At 41.6% G+C, this 21,445-nt stretch overlaps 1 protein-coding gene across 1 annotated transcript in view; it reads right to left on the bottom strand.

The window, feature by feature from the left end:
- ARID5B (AT-rich interaction domain 5B) overlaps window positions 1-20,984 on the bottom strand; it is a 46,992-nt gene extending 26,008 nt beyond the window's left edge. Inside the window, exons 1-5 of the mRNA XM_082673355.1 lie at window positions 20,861-20,984; window positions 19,318-19,430; window positions 12,999-13,203; window positions 10,992-11,044; window positions 1,120-1,217 (exon numbers count right to left, since the gene is read on the bottom strand). Coding sequence (XP_082529481.1) covers window positions 1,120-1,217; window positions 10,992-11,044; window positions 12,999-13,203; window positions 19,318-19,430; window positions 20,861-20,864 — 473 coding nt within the window. The 5' untranslated portion in view covers window positions 20,865-20,984. The remainder of the gene's footprint in view (window positions 1-1,119; window positions 1,218-10,991; window positions 11,045-12,998; window positions 13,204-19,317; window positions 19,431-20,860) is intronic.
- Window positions 20,985-21,445: the final 461 nt, after the last annotated feature.

The raw sequence follows: 21,445 nt of genomic DNA, 5'->3' as shown, positions 1-21,445 counted from the left end.
AGTGCAATGCAGATAAAAATATAATTGGGCTCAAAAGAAATATGACTAAGAGTTGATGTGTGAGGTGACATTATCTGAAGATGCATTTGTATGATCCAGAGACGGGTGTTAAGCATGTGGGTTGAAGTTGGAATGGGAACTGACTATGTGAAGAGCAACCATCAAATTTAGCACTTGTGTTTTAGTTTTCAAAGGAAGAAGCTAACTGGCCCATTTGCTCAGCTGACCGTGTCTTGACTTCATTCCATCCATGGCCATCATTAAAACACAGACACCTCTACTTGGATCTCACAAGCTCTGAATCTGAAACCGTGAAGCCAAGTCGGTCAACACTACTGCAGGGAAATGCCAGTGATGAGGAACTTGTTATGACCTAAAGAAATTAAGTAGGGGCTGGAAGTACAGAGCAAGGATAACGCGTGATTTATGCTAACTGGTCTCCAGCATTGTGGGTAACACAGTCCTAATGCAAAGGGGAAGAATTCCTGAGGATACAACCCTTATAGGAGGCCAATTTGGCATTATTTCTTGTTTGCATTATCATCACCTTTCTAAGAGAAGCTGAAATTATTAGAAAACCAAACCACACAGAGCTTGGCAAGAAAGGATTTCCTGGGTCGAAAGCATTAGAAGAAGAACACCAAGATGGGAAAAAACAATGGATCTTATCTGGGACCAATTTTCTTATTAAAGAAATGCTTACTTTTCAATATTAATACAGTCAACATTAACACTTTTCAATATTAATGCAGTTACTTGGCAACCTCATAGTAACACCACAGACCCCAGAATCTCAAAGTTTTCCAGAAGCTGAAAGTTCTCATAGTAAATAAACCTACAGAGTACAGAGAACATATTGAATAATGTATGCTTGCGGGGGGGAGGGGTAAGTATTATCAGGCAGGTGGTCACAGGATAAAACCAAACTAAACGAACTTAATCGAATTTCATCCCTTATAACCAGAGAAAGCCATGTTCCCTAAAAATCACAAGGCAGTATGCAAAGTAAAATGCCAGAGGGATATTTTCTGTTTCCTAAAAGGTCTTATGCTTGACCAATTAACTTCCAATGAACACACTTGTAATTAATCAACGACTTTCCAAGAAAGGGTGCCTTACCTTTCATAATGTCTGCGGGTACAAGTGGCGGCACTGGTGCTCCCAGGATTACCGCCTAATTCATCATAAATATGTTTCCATTGACGGCGGGCTGTTATCTGAAAAAAGTGGCAATGAGAAATTTAATCTTGCATCATAAGAGGTTCACAGTGCCAGGATTCAATACATACGCAACAGTCTATTCTGGAGACCCAGAAACAGAGAAGTCCACGTGAATACATGGGAGACTTACGGGCTCATAGTAAGATCTCACTCTTAGCATTTTTCTTTACAGTAAAAATGGAATTCTGCTCTGGGCTCTACATTTTGTCACCCTTAGCGCATTTTTATCTGAGGCATCTCCCTGGATATTCATGTAGTTATTTGCCCCCAAGGTCCCAAACTTACACTCTGTTCCTTTATGTCATGTGATAAAGCATCAAAATAAAATAAGACTTCAGCTAAAATATATCTTAGTGTACCAGTTGAAATGAGTCAGAATTAACATTACTTGCTTAAGGGATATGGTCATGGTGGCTGAGTACACAGGTAAAGACAGAGTTTTCATAAAACGTGCTTTTGTATCTTCTGGTTTTCCAACTATTGTGATGTGTCGCCTACTTTAAAGACTAAAAAAAAAATTCCTACACAAATTAATTAAAATGATCAAGTTGGTTATGAAATGTATGGTCATCTCAGGCTGTATTTTTACGCCAGCTCCTCTAACCATCAGAACAAAACCAAAATCTGAAACTGTCTATGTCACAAGCTGTTTATTTTTCTTCACTTAGGTCAGGAAAATGGGATATCCATCAAATCCTATGAAAATTAACATATTCCAAAGTCAAAATGTAAGCTCTGTATTTTACTGAGTTGGGTGAATAAAAACAAACAGCTTGCAACATACCGAAAGGCATACTATGGTCTTGGTTTTTTTTTTCCTTTAATTTTATTTTTATATATAAATTAAGATTTTACAAAATAACAGATGCATGATCTAGCAAATGATTCATTTGGAGAAACCACGTCACTTACTACATCTGAGCAATCTAGTGTTTCCTTGAAACTGGGAAGACCGAGCAAGTTCTGAGATCTTTGTGAACATTTCTAAACAGGGCTCCAGGAAAAAACTCTGTTAGTGGAATGTGCAGGGGGCAGGGCGTGGCAGAGGTGCCAGTGGCATTTAAACAGTCAGAACAGGAGGCTTCTTTTGAAAAACACCCGCAGAGCTGCCAGCGGAGTTCACTTAGGGGCTAGAGGCAGCAATGCGTGAAAAAAAAATCTCAGCGTGCATCCAGGGGCTCTGTGATTGCGATCTAAGGAGGAGAAGGGTGGTTACATATCATAGGGTAAATGGTACCCTTTCCATTTCAAATAAAAAGAACCCCTTCATTTCCATAAACCCTTCTTAACAGACCCAAGTAGGACCTCGAGACAGTGTGAGTTTTGCATTGTTCAATTTCCCATGAAGCATTCTTGGACCAATTTGTTTCAATAGTTCTTGTTAGCCTGAGCCACCTCTTAGATCTACTAGCAGGTATAACTAAAAATCCTCCTGTATTTGTAGCTTGGTTTAGATTATAATAATAAATGTTTTTTCAAGCCCCTTTAAAAATACTGAAAATACATATTTTGGTAATTATTTTATATTTAGTTACAATCTCCCTCCAACCTTTTAAATATTACCGTTTCAGGCTGATCCATTCTAGACCTGTGTATCACAGAAGAATGAACAGGTTCCCCTTCTTCCAAGTATCTACCTTATTCCTCAAAGCCCTTAGAATACTGAGTCCCTTGAAACATATTCCCTTCCCTCAGGTGAGGTGCGGGCCCTGGAAAATAGCCTATGTGTGTTCCTGCAATCACTTCAGAAAGAAACAATCACTCTTGTCATTCTTGTATCTCTTGTGTACACTGTATTTTATATTTTGTAAAGAGTTTTCATATCCATGATATCATTTAATCCTCCTATCAGCCTGTGAGGCAGATTATAGGAATCTCATTCACAGACCAAGGAAACAAGTCTCAGAGAGGCTGCACGACTTCCCTAAGGACACACAGCAGCAGAGTGGGAATGTCAGGATTCATACCGATGTCTTATGGTCCCAAGAGCAGACTTTTTTCCACTACATCAAAGCAGCCTCCATATCAGAATGACCTGATGAACAGTGTAGCAGGGTGACAATATAGAACTCCAGGGGCCTTTTGCTTCGAAGGAAGGAGATAACTGTGGGACCCATAGCTTCTGCTACAGTTTCTCAAATTCTCACTAGTGGGAACATAGCATCGCTACTGCGAGGTCAGCAAGAATGTAAGGGCGTGGGTTGGGTTACCAATGCTCTGAGATATTACTCTCTTAAAGTAAAACCATTAAAACTGTGGTTCCTGCCACCCTGCCCACTTGTGTCTCTAGTTAGAACATAGGTTCACCATTAAATCACGGATAAGTCCCAATTATACCAGAATCCATCCATTCACTCATCCATTCACTCACCAAACATTTATTGAATATCTCCCATTTGTTGGGTACTGTGCTAGCAGCTGGGTGGCAACAGTAAAAACCCAACACCCAAGATGACTGCATCCTAGTGGCAGATACCCAAAAATAAACAAATGACCAAATATATAAACAGTACTACTGACTGTGAAAAATATAATGAACAAGAGGCCACTGCTGACAGGGATATGTGTGGAAACTGGCCGTGTTCCCTACCCACAACCCATCATCCAGACTAGGGGATGCCCTGTTAAACACATGCCTATGACAGAAATGACAAAACTTCTTGGAGAATAGATAATGAATTATCAAAAGGAAAAACAAAAACTCTTCCTGACGCTAGGACTGAAGCTGCGGCAGCGGGAAGCCAGCATCAGTCACCACTTGGCATTAGTAAACCGTATGCGGCTGGCTAGGGGTCTGTGTCAGCCCCCCGCTAGCAGGTTCTGCAGTTTCAATACAGTTTTTACCAGTGGAGAAAAGACAAGGGCCGGGCCTTCAAGGAAGTGGGTTCTCAACTGTTTACTGAACTTCCACTGGCCAGCCTGGATGAATCAGGGCCATTTTGAGATATTTTCTTTCCACAGGAAAGTCATAAAATGTGCTCTTTCCAACTGCTCAACGCCTTTAAGTACACAGTTCTCCTGGGTATACATCTCTTATTTTTTGTGCCCAGATGCGCTTTCAATTCAAACGCTGACCATAGGCTGTACAGCAAAGGAACGTCTAAATCCTCGCCTCGTCCAAACCTACAGGGGGTCTCAGAGCCCTGTGAGGAGAGATAGGAGGACGCAGCTGGGACAGCTCCTGGGCATCATGCCCCCACCTGTGTACATCTGCCTTCTGTACTAACAGGCTTTCGTCGTGCCTAGGCATGCATTGGCTTTGGGTTTTTATTCTGTTGTCCTCTCTGGATGTGTGTAAGCTTTAAACCCAGTCTCAGGCAGAAGCAATGTCTGCCTCCTGGTATCTGGCCCCCAGCCCCATTCAGCTGGAAGGTTTGATCCAGCCATGGGGTTAGCTTGATCAACTCTCTCATAAAGCCTCAGGCTTCCTGGACATGTTCATGTTTCAACCTGACCTTCTATTATTTTAGGTTTTTAAGGATACAAAGAACTCTGGCTGTCTGTTTCCTAAAGAAAATTCATCCAAGCAGTGGGATTCCTGACATCAACACATCTGCTGCTGCTTACCATTCTAGGACACTACCAGGTACAGAAGCGGAAGGGAGGGTGGAGGGTTGAGGGTGGGGTGATAGCATGAGAAGAAAGAGACGTCACCGCTTTTAAGGGTTCACGATCTAGCAGGATTCATAACGCATACCATTAACCATAAAGCAAGACGGAAAACCGAGTGGACCACACCCAGGTAAAGTAAACCAATGTAGGTGCATATGAAACTTAATCTCACTTTGAAGACACTTGATAGTTACTTCTTTCCCTAGTGTGGATAAGACCCAAGGAACTCTGTGAAAAGCACTCTACACCTATCATGTTCATGAAGTTTTCACTGCTTATGAATACAGTCGCCTCTCTGCATCCACAGACCCCTGCAGATAGCAAAATTTGCGGACGCCTAAGTCCCATATAAAATTTGCATATAACATATGCACGTCCTTCTGTATATTTTAAATCATCTCCAGATTGGTTATACTACTGAATACAATGTAAATGCTATGTAAATAGTTGCCGGTACTTGGCAAATTCAAGTTTTTCTTTTTGGAACTTTCTGGAATTAAAAAAATTTTTTTTTCCGATCCAAGACTGGTTGAATTTTCAGATGTGGAACCCTCAGATACAGAGGGTAGACTGTACAGTGGTTTTCAAACTGCTTTTTAGAATTCAGGTGGTGTTTTAAAAGGTGGTGTGAAACTAACTCTCAACAATGCTAATCCCTGCCAAGAAAATGGGCCCAGTGAGTGGGAAAGGAATCTGTCCCTCCCATGGTTTTATTTGATGAAAATAGTCTGTCGGGCTTCCCTGGTGGCGCAGTGGTTGAGAGTCCACCTGCCAGTGCAGGGGACACGAGTTCGTGCCCCGGTCCGGGAAGATCCCACATGCCGCGGAGAGGCTGGGCCCGTGAGCCATGGCCGCTGAGCCTGCGCGTCCGGAGCCTGTGCTCCGCAACGGGAGAGGCCACAACAGTGAGAGGCCCGCGTACAGCAAAAAAAAAAAAAAAAAAGTCTGTCACTTTAAAAAAAATTGGAAAACTGTTTAACCCAAGATACAGTCTTGGAGGCTTTATTTTCCTACCTTTGAGGTCACTAGGATGAAATAATTTTGGTATTTTTGTGGACTGGTGAGGAAACAGTCATCAGAAATCTTTTAGGACAACAGTGCTTCCACTATTGTATTAACTGTAAGAATGTGTAGGACGTTATGAAGTCAGAGGAGAGTTTGCCTGCGAGCAGTGTTGCCCCAGCTGCTGTGAGAAAGCCTTTTTCCTCAGGACACCTTGAGGGTGGACTGAATTCAAGGAAGATGACTTTTTTTTCCTGGTAGTACTCCAGGAACTGGAGCCTTTCAAAGCGATATGACATCATCTTTGGCCTCGAGAATTTTGAATTAAGCGAGAGGCTTTGTCTGTCCAGAGAACTAGGGTTAGATTCAGAGGATGCCTTGAAATGATGTCAAAGCCAGAATCTGATGTCAAAGCCTAATCCTTCCAGCAAGAAGACAAGTGACTTCTTCCAGTTGGGAAATAATGGTCCGGTCTCACCCATGGGGCGAGGCGGGGCTGTGAGCTGACATTCTTAGAAGGCAGCACTTGCATGGTCCTCTGCCTCTAGGATAAGATTTACTCAAGACCCATTTCCCGACTCAACCTCTCTCCAAATATTGCCTCTGGCTTGCCATCAAATGTTTAGCCAAATGGAAATCACTTTAGCAAACCATCATCAACATGCTGCATCCTGGTAATACCCCAAGCTACTCTGCAAGCTTTAACTGCTTCACCAGACACTGATGTGAAGACCTCCTTAGCTCATCAGCAAAACTTGATTCAGTTCTGCCTCTTCCACTGCAGGTGACCCAGACTCTCAAATGTTTGGAAGGAGAAATTGGATATATGACTGTGAAAGAAGGGTCCTCATTGCCAACCAATCAAAATGCCAGTATACTGTTCTTTAGGAAATCAAATCCATTCAATACATTTATGATCTCTAAACCTAGGGGTGCAGAGACACAATACACATTTCTAGCAGAGGCAGAAGAGGCCAAGAGAACAGAATATAGCCATTAGTTGAATGCTGTAAAGGCTTAAAATAGAACTTGTGCTTTTTTTTTTTTTAATTCAATTTGAGGGTTGTGAAGGACTAAAATGAAATAATCCGTAATCCTCAATTCGAACCAGAAGGTTTGGAATAGTTTATAACCACAAACAAAAACAAGCCAATTAAGATGGCCTCTTTTTATAACCAGAAGGAATTCCAGAGAGATGTCTTTATCCAATCACAAGTTAACAGCAGAAGAAATATATCTACACATTTTAAACTTGCAAGTTTTTACTATTACTGAGTATTTACATCTTCCAGACTTCCTGACCCATCTTCTAAGGTCACACATTTTTTCTCAAGAATCAGAAAATCTCAGCTAATAGTTAGTATATCTGGTAAGGTTCGTATTAAGTACAAAGAAATGACTGAAAGATGCTACCAATGAAGGTAGGTTATTAGATCTTTTTTTTTTTTTCCCCAAAACATCACCCCAAATACATAAAAAGATACGTAAGAGACTGCTGGGAATGGAAGGCACAAAGAATTTATAAATCTCTTTCTTCCCAGTGATACCATGGAGGTTGAAGTAATTATGCACAAAATTCTCAGCAATTCAGAATGTGAAGAATGCCACGGTGACCCCATTCAACTCATTTCATCTCCCTGTGCCTCAGTTTCATCTGCAGCAGGGCAAGGATCTTTTTCTGCATAAAGGCCAATTTGCGAAAAATAAAGTTAGGGGGCTACACTTTTCCTTATTCAAAATGAAAATGGCTTATTGAGTCCCAATTTAGATTGCCACTTTACCAAACAGAAAAATATTCGTTGGAAACTTTGTGCTACTTCTGAGCCAAGGAATGTTAATATTCTGGCGTGTTTATTTAGTACTAGCATGAAGACAACATTCTAATCTTTGATACTTGACTTAGATGGAGGCTTCTGAAGCCAGGAGTTGTGAGGTCTAGTAATCACTGTTACCATTAGCTTTGAATTAACATAATCTGGGCAGCTTAAAAAAAAAAAAAAGGATTCTCAAATTCTCAGGCCAGGCCCCACCCCAGAGTTAATATCTCAGAGACTTAGAAAACTACTTACACTTTAAAGTTCCCCATTGAAAATTGGAGCCCCAGTTCTTGAGTAGCCTCTGGGAAGCCTTTAGAATCTTCTTCACTGATCTGGAAGATTCTAAGATCTCTTTTGAGCTCTAAATGCCAAGTCTACACTTGCTTCCGACATCAGATAATCTCACAGATAAGTATCCTCTAGTAAGGCTGCGATGACAAGGTTAAGTCCTCAGACTGTGGATATCATTCATACATCTCCTGGAGTGACTTCAAAACTGAATCCTCACCGAGCATCTCATAGTTTTATTAGTCAAAATATACTAGAGAAAAATGTCTTCTGTACTTCACAGGTTCAAAAGCTTAAAGGTAGAAACAGGAGTGGCAAACTTAAGTGCCTGCAGGGCCAACAGGTAGTATGAGGCATTTTTTAAAAAGGAGGGAAGGAAGGAGGGAAAGAAGGAAAGAAAGAAGGCAGGAAAAAATCCCACCAGTTGGCTTCATTCAGTTCATGGCCCCAAATAGATTTTACAGTGAGATAGCCACGTAGATTCACTGCTTGAGACAAGATGAAAAAATATGGCGTATTGTGAAGAGTGGCAGGGACCCACCAAAGGATGAAGAAGTTGAAGGGTGAGTGGAGAGGGAAGGAGGAAAAGGGCCACCCCACAGGTCACCTGTCCTCTTTGTGGCTTGGCTGAAGAGACGTGAAACACATAACCAGATGGAAAGCAGATGCCCGTCTGGTCTTGCCACGTTCACCCATCCCAGTCACTCTCTCCTCCACTCCATCCAGCACAACACAGTGCAGGAAGAGTAAGTGGCAAAACATAACACTCAACTTGTTATCGATCTTCATAGCCCCCAGCCCCATCCCTCACTGCCTAGCATCCAAGGGCCTTCTTCCCTCGGGTCCATCCTTCTCTCTGGATTCCCCTTCACGGTCACTTATCCCCACCACCTAGTGACTCTACTTTAAGTTACAAACTCTCTATACCCAACTTTATTCCACCTATATAGTTTGTTTCCCCATCTGATTTTCTCTTCCAAGAAGGCCATGATCTTTCACGTCTAAATTCCATCCATTCTCCAAAATTCTGCTCAACTGGCATCAGAGCCACAAGTCTTTCTTCCCCATCTCTAAACGAGGAAGTACTTTACCTGAACCGGGCGCTGATCTTTTTTTCCACCTTGCTTTATAATTACTGCCTTTCCTGGATGGTAAGCAACTGGAACCCCTGGCCTAGATATTTTTATGTCTCTCAGAGTGTCTAACACAATACCTTATGCACATAAGACACTCAGTAAATATGTGGTCAGGTGATCTGCTGATTGTGTGATCCATTCATTCATTCATTCATTCATTCAACAGAAGAATAATAATCACTGTTTGTTCAAAGAGTATTGCAAATGCCTTGAGGCTCATCAGAAGTTTCTTTTGTATTTTCTACACCACTTTGCTATTGCATGTTAAAAAAAAAAAAATCCTTGTGCAAATACAGAAGATACAAAAGCAGGAAAAACTGATTCTGTGAAATTTACTGGCACTCTCCCTATCAGTGAATAACAAAAAATTCCTGGGTTTAAAAAGACATTCATAATGTTGTGCAATATCATGTAACTGCCTGCAGTCACGGTCCATAAGAATGTGTATTCCTACTCTGAACTTTAAAGGTTAGGCTTAAAAGTCTAGGCTATGGGGTTGACTCCTAAATTTATGAGACTAACACTGAATAAGTTATCAGCTTTTTCACATGCACAAAAGCTATAATTAGCTCAAGATTTTGCAAAACTATGAGCCACAGTGGGAAGGAGTCAAACTCCCTGTCCTATCAACAGATCCAACCAAGTGAAAAATTACATTATTTATTTTTCAATAGGGCACTTGGTAAAACAAGTATTTTAAGCAAATTCATGTCTATGAAATGCACCTTTAAATGTAGTTCATATGAGTATTCGATTTCCTTATAAAAATCTATGTATGCCCATATATTAAATAAGCATTTTACATGTATATAGACTCACATCAAAGAATTTTTAGTCAGAATTCACAGCAGGTATCTCTACATTAATACCAGATTACATGAGTCACATAACACTTGCTGTCTTTTCCCATCCCAAGCCCCTGACATCACACCCTTACATTAGTTTGTGGAACAATATGCTACATCTGGCAAGAAACACTCATTATTTTGGGTTAAAATGAATTTCATTTTCTTGACTCTGTGTCTCTCACTGTCATTTTACTACGATGCAGGGATATACCCCAGGTTACTCTGTGAGGAAAGAAAAAAAGCAATTTCCTCTTCAATGGTAGAAGAACCTGCACAACTCAAGCTGATCATTGTGTGGAGGAGAAAATCTTTCCAGTGACGACATCTTCCTGTGTCACTTGATTTTATTACAGATGTCATCTCTGCGTGCTGCATTAGTGCAGCTCTCTCTTCTTCTTTCAAGATTTTAATCTGAGTCTGTTGCTCTAACATTTTATCAGTTCAAAATACATGCTGTAAACCTCCCTGGCCATCAGATTTTCCTGTGAGCTAAAAATAACCCGTTCCTGTCAGTTAGAATTAGCTGATAAAGAGTGTCAGAGCCTGTTCTGAATAAGTTTGATAACTTCCTGTTTATGTGGCACTGACCCTTGTCTAATAAAGCTTCTTTGCCCTAGAATGAGAGGAGATTCTGCTGCATTCTATTCCTTAATGGCCAATACTGATTACTTTTGAAAGCCTTTAATACATTTCCCATATTAGACATGAACAGATGTCAGGTATGTTGCCAAGGGAAATTTCTTTTATGCAATCTTGGCTTGTTGTACAATAATAGCCCTTTCTCAACATGGGAAAAAATTACAGACCCAACTAATTTCCCTGACAGGGGAGAGTTACATATGTTTTCCACTTGTAGTTTTTACGACAAGTTTACAATTTTGCCAAACCTGGAACTAATTGGGACTGTTTCCAAAAGCGGCCCAATAAACCCCCAAAAGTGTAGAGCCATTTGAAAAGGTAAGTCAGCGATGGTTTGCTTTTTGCATTTTCTCCATTTTGGTCACAGCAGGGTGCGGGTGGGGGGTCAGATTGCAAAACTATTTCATTTAAGTCGCTTAAACACTTACTGTTTCATATCCTCCCAGTTTTTGAGCAGCTTGAAACATAGTCCAAAGGTTAACTGTTAGAGGGACAATAAGTATTTAGATAAGCATTGCATTAACATATTTCCAAGAAATGTCAATTAAAACATTTTGCTTTGTTTTTTCAATGAGAAAGAGAAAAAAAAAAAAACAAGAAATACTAACAGTAACCCAGAGAGCTAAGTTCTTAGGAAACAATTTGCCAAAGGGTGTTCAACAACAGGATATATTAGTACCACTTAAAATATTTCTTAAAAAAGAAACAGTCACAAATACGGAAACAGTTCTACTTTTAGGATAAAGGACAAACACAATTTTTAGTCCTATTGCCATCAGCAGACCAAGGGAAGCTAAGTTACAGCCTCCTTGGGAAAAGAGGGGGATTTCAAAATGGGGGCTGTTCTTGTAGGACCCTTAGAAAGAAGCCATTGACTAAAGGGTAATATCTAATGCCTCCTTCAGATAAGAACTCTCCATAATCAATAAATAACAGCCACTTTAATATATGATTAGCTTCTTAATAGAATGTCTGATGGCAGCACTATATTAAAAGCTCATAGCATATTTCACTAGCACATGGTACCTTGCACTGAGCAGGGAAATAGATACTTCACCCTTGAGGCTGCAGTGATACAACAGATCAAAGGAAAGGAAGATACTGGTTCACAGAGCAACTGAGTCATTTGTCCACTCAGTCCCCTAACTTGCCTGTGTGATGTTGCACATATGTATTTTTAAAAACAATTTTCTCTTCTCAGGACATGCATGTGTTTATGCTATTAAACATCTACGCCAAATTGCTAGCAACCCTGTTCATTTGTACTAAATACCATGGAATGGGACTGCTACGGATTTGATTCTTTCACAAGAGGGGAAAATTGAACTTCAAGTAATTCCTTGGTAAAGGAAATGAAGAATAAAATTAAAATTTAAAAAAAAAAAAAAAGCCTCTTTGACACAACACGTTCGAAAAGCCTCATTGAACCCTGCACTATTTCAAAGCTATCAAGAGCCCTGCCTCAGCCTTGATTTAATCTGAACCAATGCATAATGCAACAAAGCTGTTCATAGTACATTAATTTTACTTCTATTTCAAGCAACCAGTTTTCAGACAAACATTGTAATCATTCGTAGTTATATAAGTTTATAATAGCTGCAAGTGTTCTCTTGCAATCAGTGCCAGTTGCCATTAGGTATGTAAATTGTTATGTAAAACATACAGGTTTGACATTCTTCATCAAAATGACACATGGTTTTAATCTAGGAAGATACATTTGGAGAAAATACTATTTCAAGCCAGGGGCTCATCGCTTTGTGTGCCACGAAGTCCAGACAGAGGCAGTATATATATTCAGTTGTGAAATCAGGACAGGGTCTGGGTTTCTTCTCTTTTTATAAGGAATTCTGCTCAGCTAAGAGTTCCCTGTTCTACTTTAAAATATATGATGACGCTTACATGTACATGTCAAAGTAATTCAAAATTGGGCCCTCGGTTCCAATTTGTGTATTTCTTGTTTCCTCTGAAGTCATCAGGTTTTTGTTATCTCCTAACAAATTTGGGGCTTAGGAAATATGTTTTCTCTTTGTGGTTGTTTTGTCCATCTTTTAATGTCCTCCTTTTAAAAGCTGTCTCTTCAGGCAACATCTGTGCCTGATAAAGCTACGTCATATTATTATCTCAGAAGAAAGGCGTTACAGACACTCAAGACTGACAAAACAGAAAATGAGGAACTTTCAACATGTCTATTTCCAGTCATAATCAGTGGATTCGAGCCTATAAATATCTCACTGCAACTGCCCCAGAAGGGAACAATATCGCGGAAGGAGGCGGGGGAAAAATTCCTGGCCTGGATGATTTGTCGATTTAGTACAAACAGAGAACATCATCTCCAGAATAGGATTTCAACATAATCCTGAGTCAAAATTTTTTCCCCCCAATTCAATGAATCTGAGCGGTTTTGATATTTCAGAAATGAAAACAAGTATACTTACTCTGTTTAAAACCTAAATACGGTATTCGTTCTATTGGCGTCTTCCTTTCTTTCATGTATTTATAAAGTGCCACCAGGAAGGCCTGCTCATCTGCCCTGCACTCTTCACCAATTCCAACCTTTGGTTTTTCTTCATTGGAGACTTTTTTACAGTTGTTATGGTTATTCTTCGGCTTGGTCAAGGCTGACCTGGCCTCACATTTCACCTGGAAAAGGGAAAAAAATATGCCACATCAAGTCAAGCACCGCTCTGGAACACTTACAAAGACACAGCTAGGACAGGAACCAGTAAACTACCCTTGCCCTGAAATAGCTCTTAGAGGCACCGCTGGATAGGAATCGTCTTAGACCAGGAGATGGTAAATTTCTGTGAAGGGCCGGATAGTAACTATGGTAGGCTTTTGGGCACTATTGTCTTGGTCACAGCTACTCAACCCTAGCACCGAGAGCCATCCCAGACAAAATGTAAATGAATGGATGAGGTTGTGTTCCAATAAAATTTTATTTATAGAAACAGGTGGCCAGTGGGCCATGGTTTGCCAAACTGTGCCAGCCTCTTTTAGACTCCTTACAAGTATGTTGATATGAAACCAGAAACAGTGTTTGCATCTACTAGGACCATTCTCCTGTCTCGTTATACACTTTATTTTCCTAAGGGGCACCATCTGTTACTATCATTCAAGGAACGTTCTTAATAACAGTCCCATGTTTCGCATTTTGTATCAAAATGAAAGGCAAGTGTATTTCTTCATAGTAAACTTATCTTGTTGCCACTCTTCCCAGCAAACTGGAAAAACAGGTCAATGCTGGCAGATGTTGGCATCAGGAATACCAGCAAGGTCTCTGCTATCTGTCACCTGAGGGTGATGCCCAGATACACCCTCAGTAGGAAACAAAACACCCCACTCTTTAAGGAGGGTGTCTCGCTTTTCAGTCAGCTCTGAGAATCTCATAGATGTTAAGTTGCCACAAAAGAAAAAGTAGAGGTCAGCTAAAAACCCAAGAAGAGTAAGTGAAAAGCTCCATAATTAATAAATAAATGACAGTACATGGGCCAGACGTTCTTCCCTCCATGCTCCAGGCAAGTACGGAGCCCGCCACACGGAGCGGCCAACCTCATGTTCCCTCCTCGCTGCCACGTTCTACAAGAGGCCTTTGATGGTTGTTAAATGTAACGGCTGAGCTGCTGAGCTATTTTAATTGTCAAAGGGGGAAGTACAAAGGGTCAAGCTGCGAGTTCAAGTGAGCCCATGGGGAATGTGTACATTCCAATATTCGTTACATCTCCCGATCTAACGTCTGAGAGAAGAGGATGACTGCCCAGGAAATGTCACGAATTAAAATGTCCCACACATTCAACAAGGTTTTCCATTTCAGATTTCTGACCCCTCTTATTCTTTCCCTTCAGAGTCTCCTTCCCAAGCGCTAAGAACATAAAAGGCCTCACTTATTTACCAAAGGGGAACCTCTCCTCTAAGAACATAAAAGGCTACATTTATCTATTAAAGGGAAACAAACGTCTCCTCTGCAAGGGTCTTCTTTATTGTTTATTCTCTCAAATGGACACACTAGTTTAATATCTTTAGAGTCCTGGAAAAAAAATAAAACTTCCTGCACAACTCAATCAACTGGGCCTCTAGATAAGATTTTAATTTTTAAAGATCGGTGGAAGTGGGATGAAAACATTTTTCCATATAGGATTTCTTCTTACAGTATTTTCAAACTTTAGTACTTTGTAACATTATATTAAGGCAAGCATCCTGGGAAACTTTATATTGTCATCATTTTTCACTGTCAAATTTCAGATTGTTGAGTCTAAAGTTCTGATGAAATCGATCATTTAACGGCTCTTTAAAATCATAAAATCACTCCAGTTCTAATCTGTCTTGCTCTCTGGCCTTTTTTGAGCGCTTACTATGTAGCCAGGCTCTATTCTAAGCCCTGTGTGGGCCCTATCTCATTTCATGCTCACAACCCTAATGGGGCAGGTTATTACTCTATGAGGGAGGAGGAAACTGAGGTACAGAGAGGATGGGTAACACATCCAAGATCACAAGATCATGTCCAGGTTAGTAAGTGGCGAGTCTGGAATTTGAACTCAGGTAGTCTCACTCAATGGCTTGTGGTTTTTTAAACACTGTATTTTACTGACACTCATAAAAATATTAAATTGATAGTCAAAACATACTTCCAATTAAAGACCATATCTTATCACTAGGCATTACAAAACCTACAGCTTAGAAATGTGATTTATCAAATGAGAAGTTGAAGATAAAACTCGGTGGTTTCCAAAGTGTAAAAGGGCTCCATTCCTTCCATTGTGTGTTGAGCAGAGGGAAGGAAACCAGTATCAATGGAGCAGCGCGCCCTGGGCTTCACACAGCCTACCTAATGTTCACAAGAATCATAAATGGGAGGTTTTGAGCCCCACTTTACAGTCAAGGAAACTGAAGCTCAGCGGTATGTATTTTAGTATGTGGCTAGTGTCCGGTAGAGCTCTGAGTTGAGAACTCAGGTCTCCCACACTCCAAACCCATCTTTTAAAACCAGGAGTAGGTGTCAGTTTTGCATATAAAATAGGCTGAGGTCTTAAATCTGCAGTGATAACGGGCCACTTATTTATATTGTTAGGTCAGAAGCGCCACTGTTAAGGGAGTGTGAGGTTTGCCCCTCAGTGTCTAGGGAGCTGCCTCACCCATGCAGAAACACCCAGAAACAGAAGGAAAGCACAGAGGGCATGCACAACCCCGACCCAAAGTCATTCAGACCCCATGATCACAGGGGAGGCTCCAGGTGATGCTGGGCTGCCACCTACTGAGCTGCATCCTGAAAGTCAGGGGGCTTCTCTTGGGGGCCAGGGGCTTCGTAAGACATTAACAGTGGTTTCTGTCCTCAGACTAGCTCCTACGTTTCTTCACTTAACATAAATGAGCCCTTTAGGGTATTATTCTGTTTCTGGATAGGACCAGGCCAAGTTCCTTTCTACATTTTTTTCACACTTACCGGAAACATTCTCAGCGTTTTAAGCTACTGAAATATGACACGGGAGCTAGTCTTCATGCTGACCTTGAGAAAGCCCAGCCTTTTGATGGTAACAGTTAATTACTAGATCTGTTCCCCCCCACTCCACTCCCCGCCCCCACCAGACCTGAACACCTTACACTTGTTGAGTTCACTAAGAGCTTTGGGGTTTCCAAAGTGACTGAGGAAGTGCTGATTAAAGAATCCACATTTAACATTTTCAGTGAACCACCACCTATTTGATATTAACCACATCCTTTCACTGGATTGAGTTGTAACTAATTCAGCCTTCAACTGGGGCAGCAAGATGTGCTGAACCAGCAGGAAAGGAACTAGAGTCTAATTTCGATTTGGTCACTAACTTCCTAGGAAACCCTCATTTTCTTCCTCAGGAAAGCAAGAAGGATAATCCCTGGGGTGAATTCTGCGAACCAAATGGGATGAAAAATATTGAAAATAATGGAAGTATCACATTTGTGAAGTATCAAAAGTATGCTTGTGATTTAAAGGGAAGAACCTATTGCAGTTTCCTTTTTTAATGTTCCTTTAAGAATACAAGAATATAAGCCACCTGTTAATGTACTTCTGGCCTTTGGAAAGTGCTTACAGGATGTGAAAAGTCATTTGCCTTTTATCAATGGAGGCCTTTCATTAGAGAGCCAGGCTGAGAAGACTTCTCTTGTATAGGTCGGCATTATGAATGGGCTTTTGCCCCAGACCTGGATTTGTGTTGGACACATTCATGACATCTTCAGAGAACTGGTAGCCTCTTCTCCATGAGACTTTTGCTATTGTTGGAAAGCCATGAAATTCTCTGTCCCTTGGAAAACAGAGTCTTGCAAAGTTAGTTTTCATGTTCTCACTGAAAGAGGGCAACCTTTGGATAGCAACAGGCAAATTACTTGACTTGCGTTTCCAGTCATGCACACAACAAAGTGAGTGGGTTCTTACTCTAAGAGCTCTGCTGCATGGAGCTGCAGGAAGCTGGTACTGATCCACAGTTAGAAATGGTCTGTTTGAGGCACTTTTGAAAAAAAAACAAACAGTCACACAAGTCTTGGTCATAAAGCCAAACTATCACCTGAAATGTTGCTTCCGGTTCAGCAAATGATCAGATGGTCACAGACTTGTAACCTCTACGGTAGCGTTTCATGAGAAAAGACCACTTTAAGTCACACACGTCTTTTTAACGCTGTCCCGGCCCCAGATGTGGCCTGTCCATTCAGCAGGGATTTTACATCCATTTGTTGGGGCCAACAGATAAGCCCGCCATACTTCATACCTACCAGTCTCTCTCTTCTAGGTGAAGCGGTCTTTCCAGACCCACTGGAAGCAGACAAAGCAGGACTGTAATCCAAGACTCCGAGAGGAGCAGGGCGTTTAAACCAGTCCCCGGGAGCTGACTGCAGCATGACATTCATCAAGTCACCATTGAAACGAATGACGGAAGGATGACCCTCCTTCTGGTAAAGATGCTAAGTGGCAGTGCTGGTGCAAATCAAGTGGAGAAGGTCACTCAGAAAACCCAGGCTTCACTACTGTCCCTTCTGAGAAGGGTAAGTCAGTGAACAGCAAATACAGACTGCAGTTCTCTTCAGTTTTGTGGGTCCGAGTAGGAGTCCTGAGCTGCCTTCCACGGAGGGTGATATTCGAGGTGCTGTTCTTTCAGATCAATTGTATGAGTTCCTGTAAAACTCCCAGAGGCACTCTTTGGTGGTGGCTCCAAATGACATGAGAAGGAGCTTCCTCCTGCTGGGCTCAGGTGCAGAACATGCTGGGATAAACACGTGATGTCACCTTAGAGGTATGGGGCAGGGCGCCAACACAAGACCTTGTCAGGACAAGCTCTGCTGAATGCCACGATCCTAAAACCCTCTCACTGCATTCTGCAGTATCTTGCAAGCCATGTCACAGGGAACAAACTGTTCCCGCTGACATCCTTCAAGACCACAGAAGTCGAAGCCCTAGATAGGTAGTTGTAGGGCCAAGATGTCCGAATTACTAGAAAATTCATTTTTGGTATCCACACAGACTCACTTGGCAGAAGGTTAAAGGAACAGAACAAAAATAACTTTAGGGAAAAACAGATTTGTTTTTAGCCAGAAAACACACATTTCTACTGGGTGGTCTCTTTTTAACCCCTTGCAATCTTGGAAGCATGAAGAAATTTTAACCCATAAGTCCTCAGAACTTCCTGATGAAATAATCCTTGAAGATAAGCTATAGAATGTGAATGTCTGGGATTTGCTTCTTTTCACCGGGAGGAGAAGAGGAGGCCATGGCAGAAAAATAGTAGATGGTCAACAGAGAACTGAATTCATGTTTTCCTACTTTAGGATCTTCCAAATTCACTAATAATGCTCCCATTTTCGTAAGCTAAGTCCTTGGATCTGGAAACGTGGTATCAGTTGAAATCCGGGCTTCAATTCAGGTCCTAAAGGGGCTACTGCTGTCTTTGGCACAGAAACAACACCTAAACGCAAACACCCCGTAAACGGAATCATGGAAACACGATCCAAGCCACAAAAGTAAAAAAAAAAAAAAAAAAAAAAAGATAAGCCTAAAAATATGAAGTGACACTTCACCCTTCATGGTGCTAAATACTTCAGGCATGCACTTTCCAGATTCCAAAGACTGCTTAGGCCCCAGGGCCTGAAAAAGAGCCTAGAGTTTGGACTTGCATTCTGCATCAAGAGTGATCTTTAAAAACATGTAAATCTATATATGAGTATATGTATCCACGTAAGTACTGGGCTACGTGTCTTTAATTCTAAGGTAAATTAGAGGTGACTTTGAAAAAAAAGTAACTTGAAAAAAGATTAATTATAGCCATTTCTAATTTCATCCTCTGTTAACCGCTGAAACATATTTAGACGAATACATTCAGAAAGAGGATGGTTCAGCTTGTCTATTTTTGATACAAGCAGAGTAAACTATGTCATTGTGTCACCTACTATGAAATCTCAGCCTCAATGACGTGGGCGCTTAATCATCTGTCCTTTACCCAACAGGCCAAACAGGGAGGTGGGAAGTCTTTCTGCTGACTAATCAAAATGCCTGCACCGCCCCTCCCCCACCCCCACCCCCACCCCCACCCCCGAGGGAGGGGTGGGGAGGGGAGGGGTGGGGAGGGGAGGGGAGGGGAGGTGGCGGGAACAGGAACAGCAGAGAGCTGTGAATAGCAAAGTCAGACTCTGAATTGAAAACTGCCACCAAGACACAGGAGCAGAGAGAGAAAGAGAAGAGGGGAAAACAAAAAGATGCAGCAAAACGAATACCATGGAGCCGAATGACTGTACCTTGGCAACGGATTTGCCATCGGAATTGTTGTTGGAATCTTTACCACCACTGAATGAATCTCTTCTCTGTGGGCATGGTTTCTTTTTGCGTGGTCTGCCTTTAAGATTTGGCGCTGAAAACAAATGGAGAACAGATGAGATACATTTTCATTTGCGTGGGTTTCCTTATGAAAAACCAAGGATGTTAAAACTCCAGTGGCGCCCTCTAATTGTTCAGAGAAACATACACATCTGTGGTAGCCAAGCCTCCTTTTAGGCGTCTCTCTCTGAAAGGCTGCCTCTTGGTAGACTGTACACTTCTGTCCATGTTCCCCAAAGCTCATCTATTGCACCTGAACGTGTCTAATTAATATAAATAAAACGGAGCCCTCAGCTTTAAAGGGTTAGGATAAGGAAAACGCACTTCCCCACTGTTATCAAAGAAACGTGTTGGGCTGAAAGACAGCCCTGAGCCTGGCTCATTCTTTGTTTTTTGTTTTGCATCTTGTTTTCAGAAACCCAAATGATATGCCAGCCCATTACGGTATCATAGTAATGTAACGTTTGAAAACATCTCTCTTCAAAAGTGGAGACATGAGTGTTTTCTCAAAGTATGATACAAATAAGTAAGGAGAGAGCTGTAAAAAAAAAAAAGAGGCATTCAAAATAACAATCTGAAAAATATTATCCCATGTATTTACTATTAATATCGCAACCAGCATGCTTCAAATCTCAACAGATCTGGCAGATACATTTAAGTCAGCATGTTCTCTTTTCCTTTTCAATACATTTTGTTTATGAAGATCTTGAGGGTTACTTAAAATAACTTCCAAAGATCACACTGGAGTTAGCCTGATTCCGTGGAGATTATACTTTTTAAAAGCCACAGACAAGACACAAATCAAAGTTATATTTCATCTTGGATGCTGAGTTTGAATCCCTTTAAGATCCATACAGAAAGAAGGAGGAAAAAAAAAAAAAAGGCTGCTGTTTATTGAGTGCTACGACTCTCCGGCATCAGCTTTCACATTTAACTTCATCAGTCACCGGAGTCAAGCAAAAATAAAACAAACCAACTAACCGACTAGCCCTTGAAGAATTCCAAACTAACAAATTATACCCCAAGCAATTTCTTTAGGACCTTTCAAGGTACCCACACTTCTTTATTGCTTTAAGGTATGATTATGACCATGGAAAATCTGAACAACTCAAACCCTCTTAACTGTTGTTAATCTTACTCATGTCACGCCACTAACCAGTGCTTTTAGGGCACTGTACACTGGACTCCTCTTAACAAACACAATTAATCCCACTGATTTGATTTTCTACTGTGGATAACAGTCTTGCTGTTGACAAAGCACAAGAAAGCAGAGCTGCCTTTACTTTCAGGCAAAAGTTTAAAAAGTGGCTTTGGGGCTCAGACTCCCCCCCTTCCCAAATCCGTTCTCCTCTCATTTCCCCAAAACGTTTGTCTTAAAGTCCATCTCAGAAAGCCAGCCTGGAATCATCAAAGGCAAACAAACTCACAAACAAAAAAATCAAGCAAAGAGAAAGCGGCGATTACCCATTCCAGTCGACAAACATCTGCCTGATGGTGTCTGTGCGCGTGAAAGCTACAGCATGTGACTGCTTCCCGGCCCTGTGTCCCTGAAGTCTCGACCTGACTTGGTGTGGATGTCAGCTTCCCTCCGAATGCGAGCTGCGAGGCTCAGCGCTCTGCTTACAACTCCCCTCCCCCGGCAGCTCCATTACTCATGTAAACACACAGCAGTGACTAGCACGGGGGTGTGTGGGATGAGCTCCGAGGACTTGGCTTGAGTTGCCAGACTGGCAGGCAGGGCTTGCCTCTCTCTGAGACTACCACACGGGGTTGGTGATTTCATCCGGCCTGTTTTGTGGATCCTGGCCTCCCGTTCCCCTGTCAGAGCCCGATGCCACCTTCCTTCCAGGCTCGGCCGGGAGCCAGGGCGGGGACCATTTTGGTTTGAGGACGCAGTGTAGCACAGAAGTGTTTCCACAACTGACCCAAGGGCTAAGACTTTAATGACCGCGAGGGAAGGATGTACTTTCAAGTCCCTTATCATAATAATAGCAGAACAGAAAGCTGACGGAAACCCACAGAACTTGGGGTAGGTCTGAGGCATTTCGT

Source organism: Grampus griseus (genome assembly GCF_964374135.1).
Source record: "Grampus griseus genome assembly, chromosome: 16".
NCBI classification, from domain to species: Eukaryota; Metazoa; Chordata; class Mammalia; order Artiodactyla; family Delphinidae; genus Grampus; species Grampus griseus.
The sequence above is the reverse complement of the archived record's forward strand: the minus strand, read 5'-3'. Positions and strand labels throughout refer to the sequence as shown.